The sequence below is a fragment of the Falco cherrug genome, chromosome 9, assembly GCF_023634085.1.
Source record: "Falco cherrug isolate bFalChe1 chromosome 9, bFalChe1.pri, whole genome shotgun sequence".
Taxonomy (NCBI): Eukaryota; Metazoa; Chordata; class Aves; order Falconiformes; family Falconidae; genus Falco; species Falco cherrug.
This window is the reverse complement of record NC_073705.1, coordinates 52,291,079-52,310,909: the sequence shown is the minus strand read 5'-3', so window position 1 is coordinate 52,310,909 and position 19,831 is coordinate 52,291,079. Positions and strand designations below refer to the sequence as shown.

Genomic DNA, 19,831 nt, shown 5'->3' with positions numbered 1-19,831 from the left:
ACCATAAGATGCTGGGTTTTGATAGTGGAAACAGCAGCTACAGGACAGTGGGAGACAATATTTCCAAGAGGACCTACAGACTGGTTTCTAATAAATAAGAGACATGTCCATCAGGCACAGAGAGCTTTGAAAAATTAATATAAATCCTGCAGGGATATGAGTTACATCTCATCCTTCTTCCCACGGAACCAAATCAATTGCCATTTGACATGTGCAGGACAAGTAATGGATCTACACTATGACAGAAAGGAAGTAGCTGGTAAACCTTATAAAAAAAAAAATCCCCCTAAGAATTATAGCAGAGTTGTGAATAAATCAGCAAAGGTTTGTCCAGAGCTGGATTTCGAGTTCGAACTGATGCACAAACATGCAGTAATCTACAGAGTTTTATGTCATTTAAGTTTTTTAAACTTACCAGCAGTCCTTTTTCCAGTGTCAGCTTCCCGAAGTTGGATAGGTCCAAGAACAACATTCATTTTTTCATGGGAAGAGCCTACATTCCTCTTGAACCTACTAACACAGGCCTGGTAGCAGCGGGAAGAGTAGTCACGGTACTGGCACACCACCAGCTCACACTGCAGGTAAACTGATGAGTGTCGATTAAAGAATGAAAAAGCATTAAATGCAAACCGAGTAACATTGTGGTATGGTGAATAGTAAGAGGAGTAGGTAGGATCCTTAACACACCTGGAAAGATATAAAATTAACAGATTAGCTATTGGGAATACAAACACTATTTCACTATCTCTGTGCAATATGTTTCAACTTTAAATATAAAACCAGAAGGTAACGGTATAAGAGAACTCAACAGGATTAAAAAACCAAGTATTCTTAGCAAGAAGGGAAATTAAGAAACAAAAAAAAGTAACAGTGGCAGTGATTTCTACCACAATAATATATACAGCACAGAAATTTTGTAGCTCATCAAAGTTTCTGCAAACATGAGTAGCTGAAAAATAACTAGTGGTGAAGACCTGATTTGCATTTGCAAACAGGATTGCCTATTTCCAAATAGATCCCAGCAGATCGCTGCAGAAAGTGCCCCTTTCTATTCTGGAAGAACAAAATTACTTCTAATACACAACTTTTTGGGGAAAGAAACATGCTTTCTAGTCCTTCAGTGTTGGTAGTGTACCTTGCTTGAATCGTGACACCTGACAGAAATCTCCAGGTTTTTCGCAGAACAAGTTGCTAAATTAACTTTTCTGTCAATGAGTTTCACTTACTGTCAATTACTAGCCTTAGAAGTTACCTAACTTAGATCCTAGTCCATCTGGTTTAATTTAACCGCCATGAAAAAAGATCACAATAATCAACCCAGAATTGTTACTCCAGGATATGTCAGAGTTGCCCTTAATTATATCCGTGCTCATTTCCCTAATAAATACACCAAGGATTTTAAATCCTTCTCATTCCTATTTTATTTTATAGCGCAGTGATATCCCAACACACTTTATATTTACAAATAGATATTACTGATTTCAGATTCAGTAAATACATTTGCTTTTGGCACAGCTCCATGTCACATGAATAAAAATTAACTGGAATCACAAGCCTAACTTGCAGCTTCTCAGCGGGTTACTACCCTGCTAAGGTTACTGATGTGAACACCCTCCTAGCAGGCAGAAAAATTCACATGCCACCAAGCACAGAAGGGAAATAAACTAGCACAAGCCTTTCATTCCTGGAACAAAATGGCACAGTGAGAGCCACACTTTTATGCTTCCAGCTCCATCAGTTTTACATTCTTTACAAGAGTCCACAACTTTCCCATTTCAAATCAAAGGCACATCTTGTATCAAATCAAGCAAAATGTTTTAGGTTTCTAGAATAGCAAGAAAAAACTAAGGGTTTCTCTTCTTTTTCTTTTTTATTTTGATGTATGGAACCATAAAGCTATTGACATCTCTATGTTTCAGAAACAAATTCAGACCTCATTTTCTACACTACCTCCTTGAGTAAAGTCTTAGTGCTTGCCTGCAAACTTCTGAATGGCATTTCTTTGACATATTATATTTTATTCAGGCTTTGCCAAGAGGCCTTTCTTAGAAGTATATTTATATTAAGAATTGCAAGCACCGTATACCAGCCCTAGAGCAATTCTTTCATAAATTAAGCTCTTTCAGAACTATGCATAGAGCTACTTTTAAAGTGATTCTTTAGAAAGTTCTTACCCATTTCTGATCAATATATAGGCCAGTGTTCTAAAATTGTTAGGATCAGGTGATGCCACACATGTGTCCACAAACACCACAAGATTTGGGTCAGAGCTGTGAAGAGAAGCTTGAAGGAACAAATTCTGATTCAGGTCAACGTAGTATGGAAAGTCATGCACTGGCCACAGGAAAGATGAGGAATTGTAGAATTTCAAGTTCATGTCGTATCTGCCATACTGGGTTTCATCAACGTTAATGACATCATTGGCATCGTACATTACTTGCACCCAGGTGTCCTGGAGCATTTTGCATTTGGTGTGCAAGTGAAGGTCCCTTTGCCTTTTGATGATGTAACCAGAAGCGGGCACTGTTATCACATTGGAGTAGGTGATTGTTTCATTGTTGCCCTGTTTGACACATTAGATAAGTACAAAATTACCACATATAGTCATGTCCACAGTGAGTACTATGACCTTCTCTGTATGTGCCAGGTCCTAGTATTAGTCAGTAAGAACATGGCATACTCAGTGTCATACATACAAACCCAAGCATCCTGGATGGGATTGTTTGCTTAACTCTCTCCTATACTTTGTTCTCTAGAACATCACTGAAATAAATACAGGGATTACTTAAACCCTGGGAAGGACAACCTCCAGGAACACATGCTTCTTTTCTGTGTTTTGAATACCTGTGGGCCACAACACCCTTTGTGATTCATGACAGTTTTCCAAATATCTATTAAATTTCCATGCCCAGACTTAGACATCTCTCCTAAAATATGTTGATACCAACCTGTCTCTGTGTACCACAGCCGTTGTATGGAATGTTGAATATAACTTCAGTTGATGTAATTGTTGGTCTACAATAAGAGTCTGACAAGCTGGCGTTCCACACTGAGTAGCCACGTGACTGGAGATAGCGTCTGTCTATAACTGCGCGCATGGAAGTTGGCAAGCACACAAGGGCTAGGGAATAAAATATTAATTATTAGTGATTTCAGGTACTTGATAATGCCTGCATGTTATGACTTCAGCAAATACAATAAATTCTGTCATTTAGGGGAGAGAATTCATAAGCCAAACCACTTATTTTTATACCTTAGACCTTAATATGAATAAGCAATGGTGTCTGACAAACTTCAGCTGACCTTCAGTTAGTCTCCTGACAAAAAGTAGCTTACAATAGGCTGCTGCTGAGACCTTGGGCCAGTATCACCACTCGCATGAAGATGCTAAGTGGAAGGTTTTATGAATAAGAATTCAAAAGCTCTTGTGGAAGGTGTAGAGCTAAATGTTCCCATTGGCTTGCAGAAACACTGTTTGGGTGGGAGAGGATCCTGAAACCACCTCCACGACATTTCACTGAATCCATGACATAAAAAAAAAAAAAAAAATGATCCCAGGGAGATTTTGGCTTTTGGTAGAGAGAGATATTTGATAACAGGGACCAACTGGCAATGCAAAGCCTCTTGAAAGGCAGTTACAAAGACAACAGACCCAAATGTGATGGCCATTGTTTGTGCCTGGCATGGCTGTGAGTGCACATTAGATAAACTTTCCCACTGGGACTGCAGGACAGAAGTGCAACAGGACATCCAGAGAAGTGGCTTTGAAGATTTCATCTCCTGAATGTTTCTAGATACTCATATATAAATCCATAATGTACCTGAACCGCTGTTGGCATAGCTCTGCTTTGAATAGTTTGACTAGGAAGCCTCCAAAGGTCCTTTCTAACCAATATATCTATGAAAATATGTTCACAAAGGTAGAAAAAAGATATATGAATAATGACATGATAAGAAGAAATATGAATTTAGACTGGCCATCATAGAAAACATGTAAAGACAATTTGATACTTGAAGATTTTTTTTTTAAATAAAATATTTTTTTTTTGTCTGAAAGTGATCCAGCAGTAACCAGTCATGAAATCCAAGTAGGAATGTTATCTATGTGGGATTTCTTCAACAACATCAACAAATCCTTATTTAGCAACTAGAATCAGGGTATTAAAGATCCTTACCAAAGAAAACATTACAAACAGAACAGAAACTCACTGGTGCTCTGGTCTGCTGGAAAGGACTGATACTCAGCACGAAACCCTCTACTGGAATATCCAGAGTCACTGTGAAATCTGACAGTCAAAAAATTTGAGGATGATGTGTACGTGAGATAAGAACTAGAACAAATTTTTCCAAGCAGAGGAGATGTTTTGGGAGGCCCATCATAGATCTCAATATAGTCATTCTGGCATCCACCTTGCAACCTGGGGAAGAAATGTGAATATATAATAAAATGCATGAGGTAAACTCTGCTTTTTAAGTGATGAACAAACAATAAACTAAGATACCGCACTCACACAACTCCCACGTAATATTTATACTTCATTTGAAAGCATGGGAAATGTGCTTGGGAGCTGTGTTTGTAGTTGAGATTTGGGACCCATTTATTGCCAAAGCAAGAAGTGGCTTACTTACTGAATGCTTATAAATGTGAGCATAACACGGAAATTATTTGTCACTTGTATCTGCCATAAACACTCAGCATTATCTGGATAATTCAAAGGATAAGAAGGACTCTGGATGGTTCCGGAGGAATTAAAAAGCAAGCCACCACAAATATATTTTTTAGCTAAAACAAAAAACAAACAAACAAACAAAAAACATAAGATACGAAACTTAATAATTTAGATTTACCCCTCATAAAACGAAAAATACATTTTATGTATCTAAGCAAAAGCAACAGCAAGTTAAATCTCCAGAGAAACTGAAATATTGTGCTCTTCTCATTCAGGCTACAAGACTGATGACCTCCAGAGAACGGTGACGCTTCCGTGTCCTTTTACATTTGGTAGGCTTAAAAAATAAGTATCTATGAGAAAAAGCAGAAGCTCCTACCTTAATAACATTGAAACTAGAAAAGAAAGAAAAGATTTCCCAAAAAATCAATTCAGTGAAATCAGGCCAAGCAATAGAATCACATAGAAATAGGAGAACAGTATGAAGGATTTGAAATGTAAAAAAATTTTTTGAAAAATTATAACAATGTAAAACTTGAAAACCTCAAATATATCAACGTATAAAAAAACCACGTCAAAATTAATACACTGGACAGAAGAAAAAAGCTGACACACCTGCAGTAGTAAATGGTGGACTCGAAACATTTGTCATGGCCATGGCATCTGTAGGGGAGGAAGAGAAAGGAGCAAGTGAGGACCTTGTGGATGAAGGACAAGGGCACGTTTTCTCCCAGAGTGGGGATGCTGGGGCCACCCGGTGACACAGATGATGCAGAACCTGGCGGTCTCACCAGGGTGGTCTTCCATGGTGGGAACAAGGCAAAACAAAGCCCTTGAGCACCTCTCCAACACATAGCCAACAGCGGCCAACAAGGGCTGCTTCTTGAAAGCGTCCCGGTGTTGAGGAAGGACAAGCAAGGGTACCTGAGCACACCACACCAGCATCTTCACCGTGGCCACAGTTGTGGATGCCCCAACCATTGTTCCTGCACTCGAAGAGGGACGACTCATTCCCTGTGCAGTGCACGTCATCCAGGTAGATGTTGCCGGTGCCTTGTCCAAAGTAGGCACTTGATGGTGCAGATACAGCATAGCCGCACCCCAGCTGCCTGCACACGACCTCGGCATCCTGCAGGTCCCAGCTGTCATCACAGACGGTGCCCCGGTTCCCATACTGGTAAATCTCTACACGCCCCTCACACCGGCTGCTGCCATTCACCAGGCTCAGGGAGACACCTTGGGAAGGAGGAGACATGGAAAACATGGGAGACCCCTGGTCACGCGGACACCTTCTCTTGCTGCCACAATGGCAGTGCTCTCCGAGTTTCAGGCCACCGGGACGGCCGCCCTCAGCATAACTACTCTGTGTGGTTCCCTGGCTCTGCTGTGCCGTGGAGAAGACCAAGTGGTACCGCCAGAGGCAGTGGCCAGCAAAACCGTGACAAAGTGAGACCCACCTGGAGGAATGGATACTGTGAAGCTGGGTGCGGTCGTCCTTGTGGCATCTGTAGGGGAGGAAGAGAAAGGAGCAAGTGAGGACCTTGTGGATGAAGGACAAGGGCACGTTTTCTCCCAGAGTGGGGATGCTGGGGCCACCCGGTGAAACAGATGATGCAGAACCTGGCGGTCTCACCAGGGTGGTCTTCCATGGTGGGAACAAGGCAAAACAAAGCCCTTGAGCACCTCTCCAACACATAGCCAACAGCGGCCAACAAGGGCTGCTTCTTGAAAGCGTCCCGGTGTTGAGGAAGGACAAGCAAGGGTACCTGAGCACACCACACCAGCATCTTCACCGTGGCCACAGTTGTGGATGCCCCAACCATTGTTCCTGCACTCGAAGAGGGACAACTCATTCCCTGTGCAGTGCACATCATCCAGGTAGATGTTGCCGGTGCCTTGTCCAAAGTAGGCACTTGATGGTGCAGATACAGCATAGCCGCACCCCAGCTGCCTGCACACGACCTCGGCATCCTGCAGGTCCCAGCTGTCATCACAGACGGTGCCCCGGTTCCCATACTGGTAAATCTCTACACGCCCCTCACACCGGCTGCTGCCATTCACCAGGCTCAGGGAGACACCTTGGGAAGGAGGAGACATGGAAAACATGGGAGACCCCTGGTCACGCGGACACCTTCTCTTGCTGCCACAATGGCAGTGCTCTCCGAGTTTCAGGCCACCGGGACGGCCGCCCTCAGCATAACTACTCTGTGTGGTTCCCTGGCTCTGCTGTGCCGTGGAGAAGACCAAGTGGTACCGCCAGAGGCAGTGGCCAGCAAAACTGTGACAAAGTGAGACCCACCTGGAGGAATGGATACTGTGAAGCTGGGTGTGGTCGTCCTTGTGGCATCTGTAGGGGAGGAAGAGAAAGGAGCAAGTGAGGACCTTGTGGATGAAGGACAAGGGCACGTTTTCTCCCAGAGTGGGGATGCTGGGGCCACCCGGTGAAACAGATGATGCAGAACCTGGCGGTCTCACCAGGGTGGTCTTCCATGGTGGGAACAAGGCAAAACAAAGCCCTTGAGCACCTCTCCAACACATAGCCAACAGCGGCCAACAAGGGCTGCTTCTTGAAAGCGTCCCGGTGTTGAGGAAGGACAAGCAAGGGTACCTGAGCACACCACACCAGCATCTTCACCGTGGCCACAGTTGTGGATGCCCCAACCATTGTTCCTGCACTCGAAGAGGGACAACTCATTCCCTGTGCAGTGCACATCATCCAGGTAGATGTTGCCGGTGCCTTGTCCAAAGTAGGCACTTGATGGTGCAGATACAGCATAGCCGCACCCCAGCTGCCTGCACACGACCTCGGCATCCTGCAGGTCCCAGCTGTCATCACAGACGGTGCCCCGGTTCCCATACTGGTAAATCTCTACACGCCCCTCACACCGGTTCCTGCCGTTCACCAGGCTCAGGGAGACACCTTGGGAAGGAGGAGACATGGAAAACATGGGAGACCACTGGTCACGCGGACACCTTCTCTTGCTGCCACAATGGCAGTGCTCTCCGAGTTTCAGGCCACCAGGACGGCCGCCCTCAGCATAACTACTCTGTGTGGTTCCCTGGCTCTGCTGTGCCGTGGAGAAGACCAAATCCCACCCTGTGAGCCACAAAGTGGTACCGCCAGAGGCAGTGGCCAGCAAAACCGTGACAAAGTGAGACCCACCTGGAGGAATGGATACTGTGAAGCTGGGTGCGGTCGTCCTTGTGGCATCTGTAGGGGAGGAAGAGAAAGGAGCAAGTGAGGACCTTGTGGATGAAGGACAAGGGCACGTTTTCTCCCAGAGTGGGGATGCTGGGGCCACCCGGTGACACAGATGATGCAGAACCTGGCGGTCTCACCAGGGTGGTCTTCCATGGTGGGAACAAGGCAAAACAAAGCCCTTGAGCACCTCTCCAACACATAGCCAACAGCGGCCAACAAGGGCTGCTTCTTGAAAGCGTCCCGGTGTTGAGGAAGGACAAGCAAGGGTACCTGAGCACACCACACCAGCATCTTCACCGTGGCCACAGTTGTGGATGCCCCAACCATTGTTCCTGCACTCGAAGAGGGACAACTCATTCCCTGTGCAGTGCACGTCATCCAGGTAGATGTTGCCGGTGCCTTGTCCAAAGTAGGCACTTGATGGTGCAGATACAGCATAGCCGCACCCCAGCTGCCTGCACACGACCTCGGCATCCTGCAGGTCCCAGCTGTCATCACAGACGGTGCCCCGGTTCCCATACTGGTAAATCTCTACACGCCCCTCACACCGGTTCCTGCCGTTCACCAGGCTCAGGGAGACACCTTGGGAAGGAGGAGACATGGAAAACATGGGAGACCCCTGGTCATGGGGACACCTTCTCTTGCTGCCACAATGGCAGTGCTCTCCGAGTTTCAGGCCACCAGGACGGCCGCCCTCAGCATAACTACTCTGTGTGGTTCCCTGGCTCTGCTGTGCCGTGGAGAAGACCAAATCCCACCCTGTGAGCCACAAAGTGGTACCGCCAGAGGCAGTGGCCAGCAAAACCGTGACAAAGTGAGACCCACCTGGAGGAATGGATACTGTGAAGCTGGGTGCGGTCGTCCTTGTGGCATCTGTAGGGGAGGAAGAGAAAGGAGCAAGTGAGGACCTTGTGGATGAAGGACAAGGGCACGTTTTCTCCCAGAGTGGGGATGCTGGGGCCACCCGGTGAAACAGATGATGCAGAACCTGGCGGTCTCACCAGGGTGGTCTTCCATGGTGGGAACAAGGCAAAACAAAGCCCTTGAGCACCTCTCCAACACATAGCCAACAGCGGCCAACAAGGGCTGCTTCTTGAAAGCGTCCCGGTGTTGAGGAAGGACAAGCAAGGGTACCTGAGCACACCACACCAGCATCTTCACCGTGGCCACAGTTGTGGATGCCCCAACCATTGTTCCTGCACTCGAAGAGGGACGACTCATTCCCTGTGCAGTGCACGTCATCCAGGTAGATGTTGCCGGTGCCTTGTCCAAAGTAGGCACTTGATGGTGCAGATACAGCATAGCCGCACCCCAGCTGCCTGCACACGACCTCGGCATCCTGCAGGTCCCAGCTGTCATCACAGACGGTGCCCCGGTTCCCATACTGGTAAATCTCTACACGCCCCTCACACCGGTTCCTGCCGTTCACCAGGCTCAGGGAGACACCTTGGGAAGGAGGAGACATGGAAAACATGGGAGACCCCTGGTCACGCGGACACCTTCTCTTGCTGCCACAATGGCAGTGCTCTCCGAGTTTCAGGCCACCGGGACGGCCGCCCTCAGCATAACTACTCTGTGTGGTTCCCTGGCTCTGCTGTGCCGTGGAGAAGACCAAGTGGTACCGCCAGAGGCAGTGGCCAGCAAAACTGTGACAAAGTGAGACCCACCTGGAGGAATGGATACTGTGAAGCTGGGTGCGGTCGTCCTTGTGGCATCTGTAGGGGAGGAAGAGAAAGGAGCAAGTGAGGACCTTGTGGATGAAGGACAAGGGCACGTTTTCTCCCAGAGTGGGGATGCTGGGGCCACCCGGTGACACAGATGATGCAGAACCTGGCGGTCTCACCAGGGTGGTCTTCCATGGTGGGAACAAGGCAAAACAAAGCCCTTGAGCACCTCTCCAACGCATAGCCAACAGCGGCCAACAAGGGCTGCTTCTTGAAAGCGTCCCGGTGTTGAGGAAGGACAAGCAAGGGTACCTGAGCACACCACACCAGCATCTTCACCGTGGCCACAGTTGTGGATGCCCCAACCATTGTTCCTGCACTCGAAGAGGGACAACTCATTCCCTGTGCAGTGCACGTCATCCAGGTAGATGTTGCCGGTGCCTTGTCCAAAGTAGGCACTTGATGGTGCAGATACAGCATAGCCGCACCCCAGCTGCCTGCACACGACCTCGGCATCCTGCAGGTCCCAGCTGTCATCACAGACGGTGCCCCGGTTCCCATACTGGTAAATCTCTACACGCCCCTCACACCGGTTCCTGCCGTTCACCAGGCTCAGGGAGACACCTTGGGAAGGAGGAGACATGGAAAACATGGGAGACCCCTGGTCATGGGGACACCTTCTCTTGCTGCCACAATGGCAGTGCTCTCCGAGTTTCAGGCCACCAGGACGGCCGCCCTCAGCATAACTACTCTGTGTGGTTCCCTGGCTCTGCTGTGCCGTGGAGAAGACCAAATCCCACCCTGTGAGCCACAAAGTGGTACCGCCAGAGGCAGTGGCCAGCAAAACCGTGACAAAGTGAGACCCACCTGGAGGAATGGATACTGTGAAGCTGGGTGCGGTCGTCCTTGTGGCATCTGTAGGGGAGGAAGAGAAAGGAGCAAGTGAGGACCTTGTGGATGAAGGACAAGGGCACGTTTTCTCCCAGAGTGGGGATGCTGGGGCCACCCGGTGACACAGATGATGCAGAACCTGGCGGTCTCACCAGGGTGGTCTTCCATGGTGGGAACAAGGCAAAACAAAGCCCTTGAGCACCTCTCCAACGCATAGCCAACAGCGGCCAACAAGGGCTGCTTCTTGAAAGCGTCCCGGTGTTGAGGAAGGACAAGCAAGGGTACCTGAGCACACCACACCAGCATCTTCACCGTGGCCACAGTTGTGGATGCCCCAACCATTGTTCCTGCACTCGAAGAGGGACAACTCATTCCCTGTGCAGTGCACGTCATCCAGGTAGATGTTGCCGGTGCCTTGTCCAAAGTAGGCACTTGATGGTGCAGATACAGCATAGCCGCACCCCAGCTGCCTGCACACGACCTCGGCATCCTGCAGGTCCCAGCTGTCATCACAGACGGTGCCCCGGTTCCCATACTGGTAAATCTCTACACGCCCCTCACACCGGCTGCTGCCATTCACCAGGCTCAGGGAGACACCTTGGGAAGGAGGAGACATGGAAAACATGGGAGACCCCTGGTCACGCGGACACCTTCTCTTGCTGCCACAATGGCAGTGCTCTCCGAGTTTCAGGCCACCGGGACGGCCGCCCTCAGCATAACTACTCTGTGTGGTTCCCTGGCTCTGCTGTGCCGTGGAGAAGACCAAGTGGTACCGCCAGAGGCAGTGGCCAGCAAAACTGTGACAAAGTGAGACCCACCTGGAGGAATGGATACTGTGAAGCTGGGTGCGGTCGTCCTTGTGGCATCTGTAGGGGAGGAAGAGAAAGGAGCAAGTGAGGACCTTGTGGATGAAGGACAAGGGCACGTTTTCTCCCAGAGTGGGGATGCTGGGGCCACCCGGTGAAACAGATGATGCAGAACCTGGCGGTCTCACCAGGGTGGTCTTCCATGGTGGGAACAAGGCAAAACAAAGCCCTTGAGCACCTCTCCAACACATAGCCAACAGCGGCCAACAAGGGCTGCTTCTTGAAAGCGTCCCGGTGTTGAGGAAGGACAAGCAAGGGTACCTGAGCACACCACACCAGCATCTTCACCGTGGCCACAGTTGTGGATGCCCCAACCATTGTTCCTGCACTCGAAGAGGGACAACTCATTCCCTGTGCAGTGCACATCATCCAGGTAGATGTTGCCGGTGCCTTGTCCAAAGTAGGCACTTGATGGTGCAGATACAGCATAGCCGCACCCCAGCTGCCTGCACACGACCTCGGCATCCTGCAGGTCCCAGCTGTCATCACAGACGGTGCCCCGGTTCCCATACTGGTAAATCTCTACACGCCCCTCACACCGGTTCCTGCCGTTCACCAGGCTCAGGGAGACACCTTGGGAAGGAGGAGACATGGAAAACATGGGAGACCACTGGTCACGCGGACACCTTCTCTTGCTGCCACAATGGCAGTGCTCTCCGAGTTTCAGGCCACCAGGACGGCCGCCCTCAGCATAACTACTCTGTGTGGTTCCCTGGCTCTGCTGTGCCGTGGAGAAGACCAAATCCCACCCTGTGAGCCACAAAGTGGTACCGCCAGAGGCAGTGGCCAGCAAAACCGTGACAAAGTGAGACCCACCTGGAGGAATGGATACTGTGAAGCTGGGTGCGGTCGTCCTTGTGGCATCTGTAGGGGAGGAAGAGAAAGGAGCAAGTGAGGACCTTGTGGATGAAGGACAAGGGCACGTTTTCTCCCAGAGTGGGGATGCTGGGGCCACCCGGTGACACAGATGATGCAGAACCTGGCGGTCTCACCAGGGTGGTCTTCCATGGTGGGAACAAGGCAAAACAAAGCCCTTGAGCACCTCTCCAACACATAGCCAACAGCGGCCAACAAGGGCTGCTTCTTGAAAGCGTCCCGGTGTTGAGGAAGGACAAGCAAGGGTACCTGAGCACACCACACCAGCATCTTCACCGTGGCCACAGTTGTGGATGCCCCAACCATTGTTCCTGCACTCGAAGAGGGACAACTCATTCCCTGTGCAGTGCACGTCATCCAGGTAGATGTTGCCGGTGCCTTGTCCAAAGTAGGCACTTGATGGTGCAGATACAGCATAGCCGCACCCCAGCTGCCTGCACACGACCTCGGCATCCTGCAGGTCCCAGCTGTCATCACAGACGGTGCCCCGGTTCCCATACTGGTAAATCTCTACACGCCCCTCACACCGGTTCCTGCCGTTCACCAGGCTCAGGGAGACACCTTGGGAAGGAGGAGACATGGAAAACATGGGAGACCCCTGGTCATGGGGACACCTTCTCTTGCTGCCACAATGGCAGTGCTCTCCGAGTTTCAGGCCACCAGGACGGCCGCCCTCAGCATAACTACTCTGTGTGGTTCCCTGGCTCTGCTGTGCCGTGGAGAAGACCAAATCCCACCCTGTGAGCCACAAAGTGGTACCGCCAGAGGCAGTGGCCAGCAAAACCGTGACAAAGTGAGACCCACCTGGAGGAATGGATACTGTGAAGCTGGGTGCGGTCGTCCTTGTGGCATCTGTAGGGGAGGAAGAGAAAGGAGCAAGTGAGGACCTTGTGGATGAAGGACAAGGGCACGTTTTCTCCCAGAGTGGGGATGCTGGGGCCACCCGGTGAAACAGATGATGCAGAACCTGGCGGTCTCACCAGGGTGGTCTTCCATGGTGGGAACAAGGCAAAACAAAGCCCTTGAGCACCTCTCCAACACATAGCCAACAGCGGCCAACAAGGGCTGCTTCTTGAAAGCGTCCCGGTGTTGAGGAAGGACAAGCAAGGGTACCTGAGCACACCACACCAGCATCTTCACCGTGGCCACAGTTGTGGATGCCCCAACCATTGTTCCTGCACTCGAAGAGGGACGACTCATTCCCTGTGCAGTGCACGTCATCCAGGTAGATGTTGCCGGTGCCTTGTCCAAAGTAGGCACTTGATGGTGCAGATACAGCATAGCCGCACCCCAGCTGCCTGCACACGACCTCGGCATCCTGCAGGTCCCAGCTGTCATCACAGACGGTGCCCCGGTTCCCATACTGGTAAATCTCTACACGCCCCTCACACCGGTTCCTGCCGTTCACCAGGCTCAGGGAGACACCTTGGGAAGGAGGAGACATGGAAAACATGGGAGACCCCTGGTCACGCGGACACCTTCTCTTGCTGCCACAATGGCAGTGCTCTCCGAGTTTCAGGCCACCGGGACGGCCGCCCTCAGCATAACTACTCTGTGTGGTTCCCTGGCTCTGCTGTGCCGTGGAGAAGACCAAGTGGTACCGCCAGAGGCAGTGGCCAGCAAAACTGTGACAAAGTGAGACCCACCTGGAGGAATGGATACTGTGAAGCTGGGTGCGGTCGTCCTTGTGGCATCTGTAGGGGAGGAAGAGAAAGGAGCAAGTGAGGACCTTGTGGATGAAGGACAAGGGCACGTTTTCTCCCAGAGTGGGGATGCTGGGGCCACCCGGTGACACAGATGATGCAGAACCTGGCGGTCTCACCAGGGTGGTCTTCCATGGTGGGAACAAGGCAAAACAAAGCCCTTGAGCACCTCTCCAACGCATAGCCAACAGCGGCCAACAAGGGCTGCTTCTTGAAAGCGTCCCGGTGTTGAGGAAGGACAAGCAAGGGTACCTGAGCACACCACACCAGCATCTTCACCGTGGCCACAGTTGTGGATGCCCCAACCATTGTTCCTGCACTCGAAGAGGGACAACTCATTCCCTGTGCAGTGCACGTCATCCAGGTAGATGTTGCCGGTGCCTTGTCCAAAGTAGGCACTTGATGGTGCAGATACAGCATAGCCGCACCCCAGCTGCCTGCACACGACCTCGGCATCCTGCAGGTCCCAGCTGTCATCACAGACGGTGCCCCGGTTCCCATACTGGTAAATCTCTACACGCCCCTCACACCGGTTCCTGCCGTTCACCAGGCTCAGGGAGACACCTTGGGAAGGAGGAGACATGGAAAACATGGGAGACCCCTGGTCATGGGGACACCTTCTCTTGCTGCCACAATGGCAGTGCTCTCCGAGTTTCAGGCCACCAGGACGGCCGCCCTCAGCATAACTACTCTGTGTGGTTCCCTGGCTCTGCTGTGCCGTGGAGAAGACCAAATCCCACCCTGTGAGCCACAAAGTGGTACCGCCAGAGGCAGTGGCCAGCAAAACCGTGACAAAGTGAGACCCACCTGGAGGAATGGATACTGTGAAGCTGGGTGCGGTCGTCCTTGTGGCATCTGTAGGGGAGGAAGAGAAAGGAGCAAGTGAGGACCTTGTGGATGAAGGACAAGGGCACGTTTTCTCCCAGAGTGGGGATGCTGGGGCCACCCGGTGAAACAGATGATGCAGAACCTGGCGGTCTCACCAGGGTGGTCTTCCATGGTGGGAACAAGGCAAAACAAAGCCCTTGAGCACCTCTCCAACACATAGCCAACAGCGGCCAACAAGGGCTGCTTCTTGAAAGCGTCCCGGTGTTGAGGAAGGACAAGCAAGGGTACCTGAGCACACCACACCAGCATCTTCACCGTGGCCACAGTTGTGGATGCCCCAACCATTGTTCCTGCACTCGAAGAGGGACGACTCATTCCCTGTGCAGTGCACGTCATCCAGGTAGATGTTGCCGGTGCCTTGTCCAAAGTAGGCACTTGATGGTGCAGATACAGCATAGCCGCACCCCAGCTGCCTGCACACGACCTCGGCATCCTGCAGGTCCCAGCTGTCATCACAGACGGTGCCCCGGTTCCCATACTGGTAAATCTCTACACGCCCCTCACACCGGTTCCTGCCGTTCACCAGGCTCAGGGAGACACCTTGGGAAGGAGGAGACATGGAAAACATGGGAGACCCCTGGTCACGCGGACACCTTCTCTTGCTGCCACAATGGCAGTGCTCTCCGAGTTTCAGGCCACCGGGACGGCCGCCCTCAGCATAACTACTCTGTGTGGTTCCCTGGCTCTGCTGTGCCGTGGAGAAGACCAAGTGGTACCGCCAGAGGCAGTGGCCAGCAAAACTGTGACAAAGTGAGACCCACCTGGAGGAATGGATACTGTGAAGCTGGGTGCGGTCGTCCTTGTGGCATCTGTAGGGGAGGAAGAGAAAGGAGCAAGTGAGGACCTTGTGGATGAAGGACAAGGGCACGTTTTCTCCCAGAGTGGGGATGCTGGGGCCACCCGGTGACACAGATGATGCAGAACCTGGCGGTCTCACCAGGGTGGTCTTCCATGGTGGGAACAAGGCAAAACAAAGCCCTTGAGCACCTCTCCAACGCATAGCCAACAGCGGCCAACAAGGGCTGCTTCTTGAAAGCGTCCCGGTGTTGAGGAAGGACAAGCAAGGGTACCTGAGCACACCACACCAGCATCTTCACCGTGGCCACAGTTGTGGATGCCCCAACCATTGTTCCTGCACTCGAAGAGGGACAACTCATTCCCTGTGCAGTGCACGTCATCCAGGTAGATGTTGCCGGTGCCTTGTCCAAAGTAGGCACTTGATGGTGCAGATACAGCATAGCCGCACCCCAGCTGCCTGCACACGACCTCGGCATCCTGCAGGTCCCAGCTGTCATCACAGACGGTGCCCCGGTTCCCATACTGGTAAATCTCTACACGCCCCTCACACCGGTTCCTGCCGTTCACCAGGCTCAGGGAGACACCTTGGGAAGGAGGAGACATGGAAAACATGGGAGACCCCTGGTCATGGGGACACCTTCTCTTGCTGCCACAATGGCAGTGCTCTCCGAGTTTCAGGCCACCAGGACGGCCGCCCTCAGCATAACTACTCTGTGTGGTTCCCTGGCTCTGCTGTGCCGTGGAGAAGACCAAATCCCACCCTGTGAGCCACAAAGTGGTACTGCCAGAGGCAGTGGCCAGCAAAACCGTGACAAAGTGAGACCCACCTGGAGGAATGGATACTGTGAAGCTGGGTGCGGTCGTCCTTGTGGCATCTGTAGGGGAGGAAGAGAAAGGAGCAAGTGAGGACCTTGTGGATGAAGGACAAGGGCACGTTTTCTCCCAGAGTGGGGATGCTGGGGCCACCCGGTGACACAGATGATGCAGAACCTGGCGGTCTCACCAGGGTGGTCTTCCATGGTGGGAACAAGGCAAAACAAAGCCCTTGAGCACCTCTCCAACGCATAGCCAACAGCGGCCAACAAGGGCTGCTTCTTGAAAGCGTCCCGGTGTTGAGGAAGGACAAGCAAGGGTACCTGAGCACACCACACCAGCATCTTCACCGTGGCCACAGTTGTGGATGCCCCAACCATTGTTCCTGCACTCGAAGAGGGACAACTCATTCCCTGTGCAGTGCACGTCATCCAGGTAGATGTTGCCGGTGCCTTGTCCAAAGTAGGCACTTGATGGTGCAGATACAGCATAGCCGCACCCCAGCTGCCTGCACACGACCTCGGCATCCTGCAGGTCCCAGCTGTCATCACAGACGGTGCCCCGGTTCCCATACTGGTAAATCTCTACACGCCCCTCACACCGGTTCCTGCCGTTCACCAGGCTCAGGGAGACACCTTGGGAAGGAGGAGACATGGAAAACATGGGAGACCACTGGTCATGCGGACACCTTCTCTTGCTGCCACAATGGCAGTGCTCTCCGAGTTTCAGGCCACCAGGACGGCCGCCCTCAGCATAACTACTCTGTGTGGTTCCCTGGCTCTGCTGTGCCGTGGAGAAGACCAAATCCCACCCTGTGAGCCACAAAGTGGTACCGCCAGAGGCAGTGGCCAGCAAAACCGTGACAAAGTGAGACCCACCTGGAGGAATGGATACTGTGAAGCTGGGTGCGGTCGTCCTTGTGGCATCTGTAGGGGAGGAAGAGAAAGGAGCAAGTGAGGACCTTGTGGATGAAGGATAAGGGCACGTTTTCTCCCAGAGTGGGGATGCTGGGGCCACCCGTTGACACAGATGATGCAGAGCATGGTAGAGGACGAAATCCCACTCTTTTAGCCATTTTTAAGCCATTTTTTTCAGGGAAATGAGCCGTAATTTCTTTGTCAGCATGGGAGGTTGCAGTTATCACTGACCTTGAAAAGTTTAAGGTCAGGTGGAACACTGCTCTGAGCCATCTTCCTTCTGAAAATGTCTCAAATCATTACTGGTTGGCTGGACTAAATTACTTTTGAAGTTTCAGTCTCAGGCATTCCTTAATTCTTTGGTTCTGTGATTCTGTGATTCTTGTAGTAAATTGCTGTTTTTCATTCAATTACTATGTTTGACAGGGAAAGTCGTAAAGAATTTCAGTTGATGTATGTTTTCCCTAGATAGATGCACATTTGTTGATGCGGGGTGCTCTACCGCAGACCTTTGCTCTCGCCAGGTTTTATGCTGCATGCCTGATAGCCTCCCAAGGACATGGCTGGCAGAACAATCTCCTGCCCTGGGGCCTGTGGTTCACAGTACCATGCTCTTATGTGTCTCTCCTGCTACCATGCCGCTTTGGCCCCCCATGCTTGGGTATTAACTATTACAGCTCAAAAATAATACATAGACAGAAAACATGAGAAATGTAGACACACCTGAAGATGTTAGGATGGTGACATTTTGGATCTTATTTGTAATTGTGAAGGGAAGAGGAGAAAGAAGCAAGTGAGGAATGTTTTATCACAATAAAGCTATAAAGATTACTCTCCCAGATCCATACATTTCAATTGTGGGAACTATTTCAGAAATTAAAAACAAAACAATGATGTGGAACTTATTTTTTAAGGTCACATACTCGTTCCACGTGGTGACTCGTACAACAGAATACTGACTCACAGCTTTGGACAAGACAGGAGATTTGTTGGTGAGATTTGTTGAAAAAGATTTAAGAAAAGAGTGTTGCATATTTTGCCCACTAATATGCATCCACTGAAGATACGGAGGCATCCCTTCCTCTAGGACACATTAGTAGTCAATTTTTAAAACCGCTTTATTAATTTGCTAATTTTTGCTAGTAATATTTGCCATATGTTCCTGGCTTACCACCCTTAACATTACAAAAATCCAGGGACAGAGCCTATGTATTTTATGCATGGATAAGTGTGACAGTGATTCATTTAGCTCTGAAAAAATATATATAAATACATATATATTGGCAAGGAACAAGTGATGGTTGAGCTGACTGTCAGAAATTGTCCTTTGCATTGTTTTTTCTTTCTGCTTTGATGACATACAGATTGTTCTTTGCTGTGCAATTTGTCAGATAAATGCAAGACTCTTTCCAGCATTAGGTCAGGTCAGCCGTGGCTTTGTGTCTACACAGCAAGCATTGATAAACTCCAAGGACTGGGAATCCCTAACCTTTGTTGTAGCCTGAAGCAGAAAGTGTAATGTTAAAACATTTAATTAAAATTTAAGGTAGCTCCCTTCTGTTAAACTCAATGGAATATGGCTAATCTATTCAAAAGACAGAGGGGAGGGCAATGCTGCACTGTAAGGTCAATCTGCATGAGAGACTGGCTTACAAAGCATCGTCCAAGCATTGCAGCAAAGTGCACTGCTGTATGCTAAAGCTGTGGTGCAAGGTCTCTGGGAAATAAGAGGCAATTAGTGGTGCCATGTGCCACAAGATCTTGGTAGACTCCCAGAATTATCTTTTCAATTCATAAGACTGTTAGCAGAGACAACTGAGGACAAATCTGCCATCTAGCAAACCAATTTTTCATACATACAGCTTTGGATAAGTGTTCTGTCAGACTAAGGAGAACAGTTTGGATTTTTGGCTAATATTTGAATTGCCTGTGGTAATTCTTAGTGTGTATTTGCTAGCAATAATGGACAGAAGGTGCTAGGAGCTAAACAAATGAAGCATAGCACAGTCTTAGTGTCATGACAATAAAAAGCAACAGTCATAGTTTACAGAAAGACATGACTGGGTGGGAGTAATGTAGAATATTCGTGGTGCTACCTTAAATCTGCACTTCTAATTTGAGATACCCACAGTATTTTAAGTTGTGGAACACGTTGTTTATCTGCTATTGTGTTTTATTTTCTGTAAACTTAAATGTGTAGTAAAAACATATAAAACAAGTATGAAGAAAACTTACGTAAGGTATTCATTTCATACGTAATAGCAGAAATGTATTCATGATTTTCACATAAAGTAGCGACATACTTATCCATGGCCCATGGTCTGATACAGAATTTTAGAAGTGTTGTGCATTTCTCAAGCTTTTTTTGAGTAGCACACACAAAAACCTTGGTTATTCCCACACATTCAAAACGTGACTTTATACAATGAAACAGATACCAGACTTTAATGTACAATGATCAGCAAACAGCAATCACTATATAAATTCCTACATACATTTCCAGGCTGGGTCATGTAAATTCTATTGGGCTTCATGATTAAAAC

At 49.8% G+C, this 19,831-nt stretch overlaps 1 protein-coding gene across 1 annotated transcript in view; it reads right to left on the bottom strand.

The window, feature by feature from the left end:
* The window catches only part of LOC102058493 (deleted in malignant brain tumors 1 protein), a 37,622-nt gene extending 20,597 nt beyond the window's left edge, over positions 1–17,025 (bottom strand). The window contains exons 1-19 of the mRNA XM_055720653.1: positions 16,683–17,025; positions 15,819–16,142; positions 14,926–15,300; positions 14,113–14,436; positions 13,271–13,594; positions 12,391–12,730; positions 11,422–11,910; positions 10,660–11,224; positions 10,284–10,305; positions 9,796–10,160; positions 9,442–9,463; positions 8,954–9,318; positions 8,578–8,599; positions 8,115–8,454; positions 7,146–7,634; positions 6,384–6,948; positions 6,030–6,051; positions 5,542–5,906; positions 3,822–3,843 (exon numbers count right to left, since the gene is read on the bottom strand). Of these exons, the coding sequence (XP_055576628.1) occupies positions 3,822–3,843; positions 5,542–5,906; positions 6,030–6,051; positions 6,384–6,948; positions 7,146–7,634; positions 8,115–8,454; positions 8,578–8,599; positions 8,954–9,318; positions 9,442–9,463; positions 9,796–10,160; positions 10,284–10,305; positions 10,660–11,224; positions 11,422–11,910; positions 12,391–12,730; positions 13,271–13,594; positions 14,113–14,436; positions 14,926–15,300; positions 15,819–16,142; positions 16,683–17,025 (5,683 nt within the window). The remainder of the gene's footprint in view (positions 1–3,821; positions 3,844–5,541; positions 5,907–6,029; positions 6,052–6,383; positions 6,949–7,145; positions 7,635–8,114; positions 8,455–8,577; positions 8,600–8,953; positions 9,319–9,441; positions 9,464–9,795; positions 10,161–10,283; positions 10,306–10,659; positions 11,225–11,421; positions 11,911–12,390; positions 12,731–13,270; positions 13,595–14,112; positions 14,437–14,925; positions 15,301–15,818; positions 16,143–16,682) is intronic.
* Positions 17,026–19,831: the final 2,806 nt, after the last annotated feature.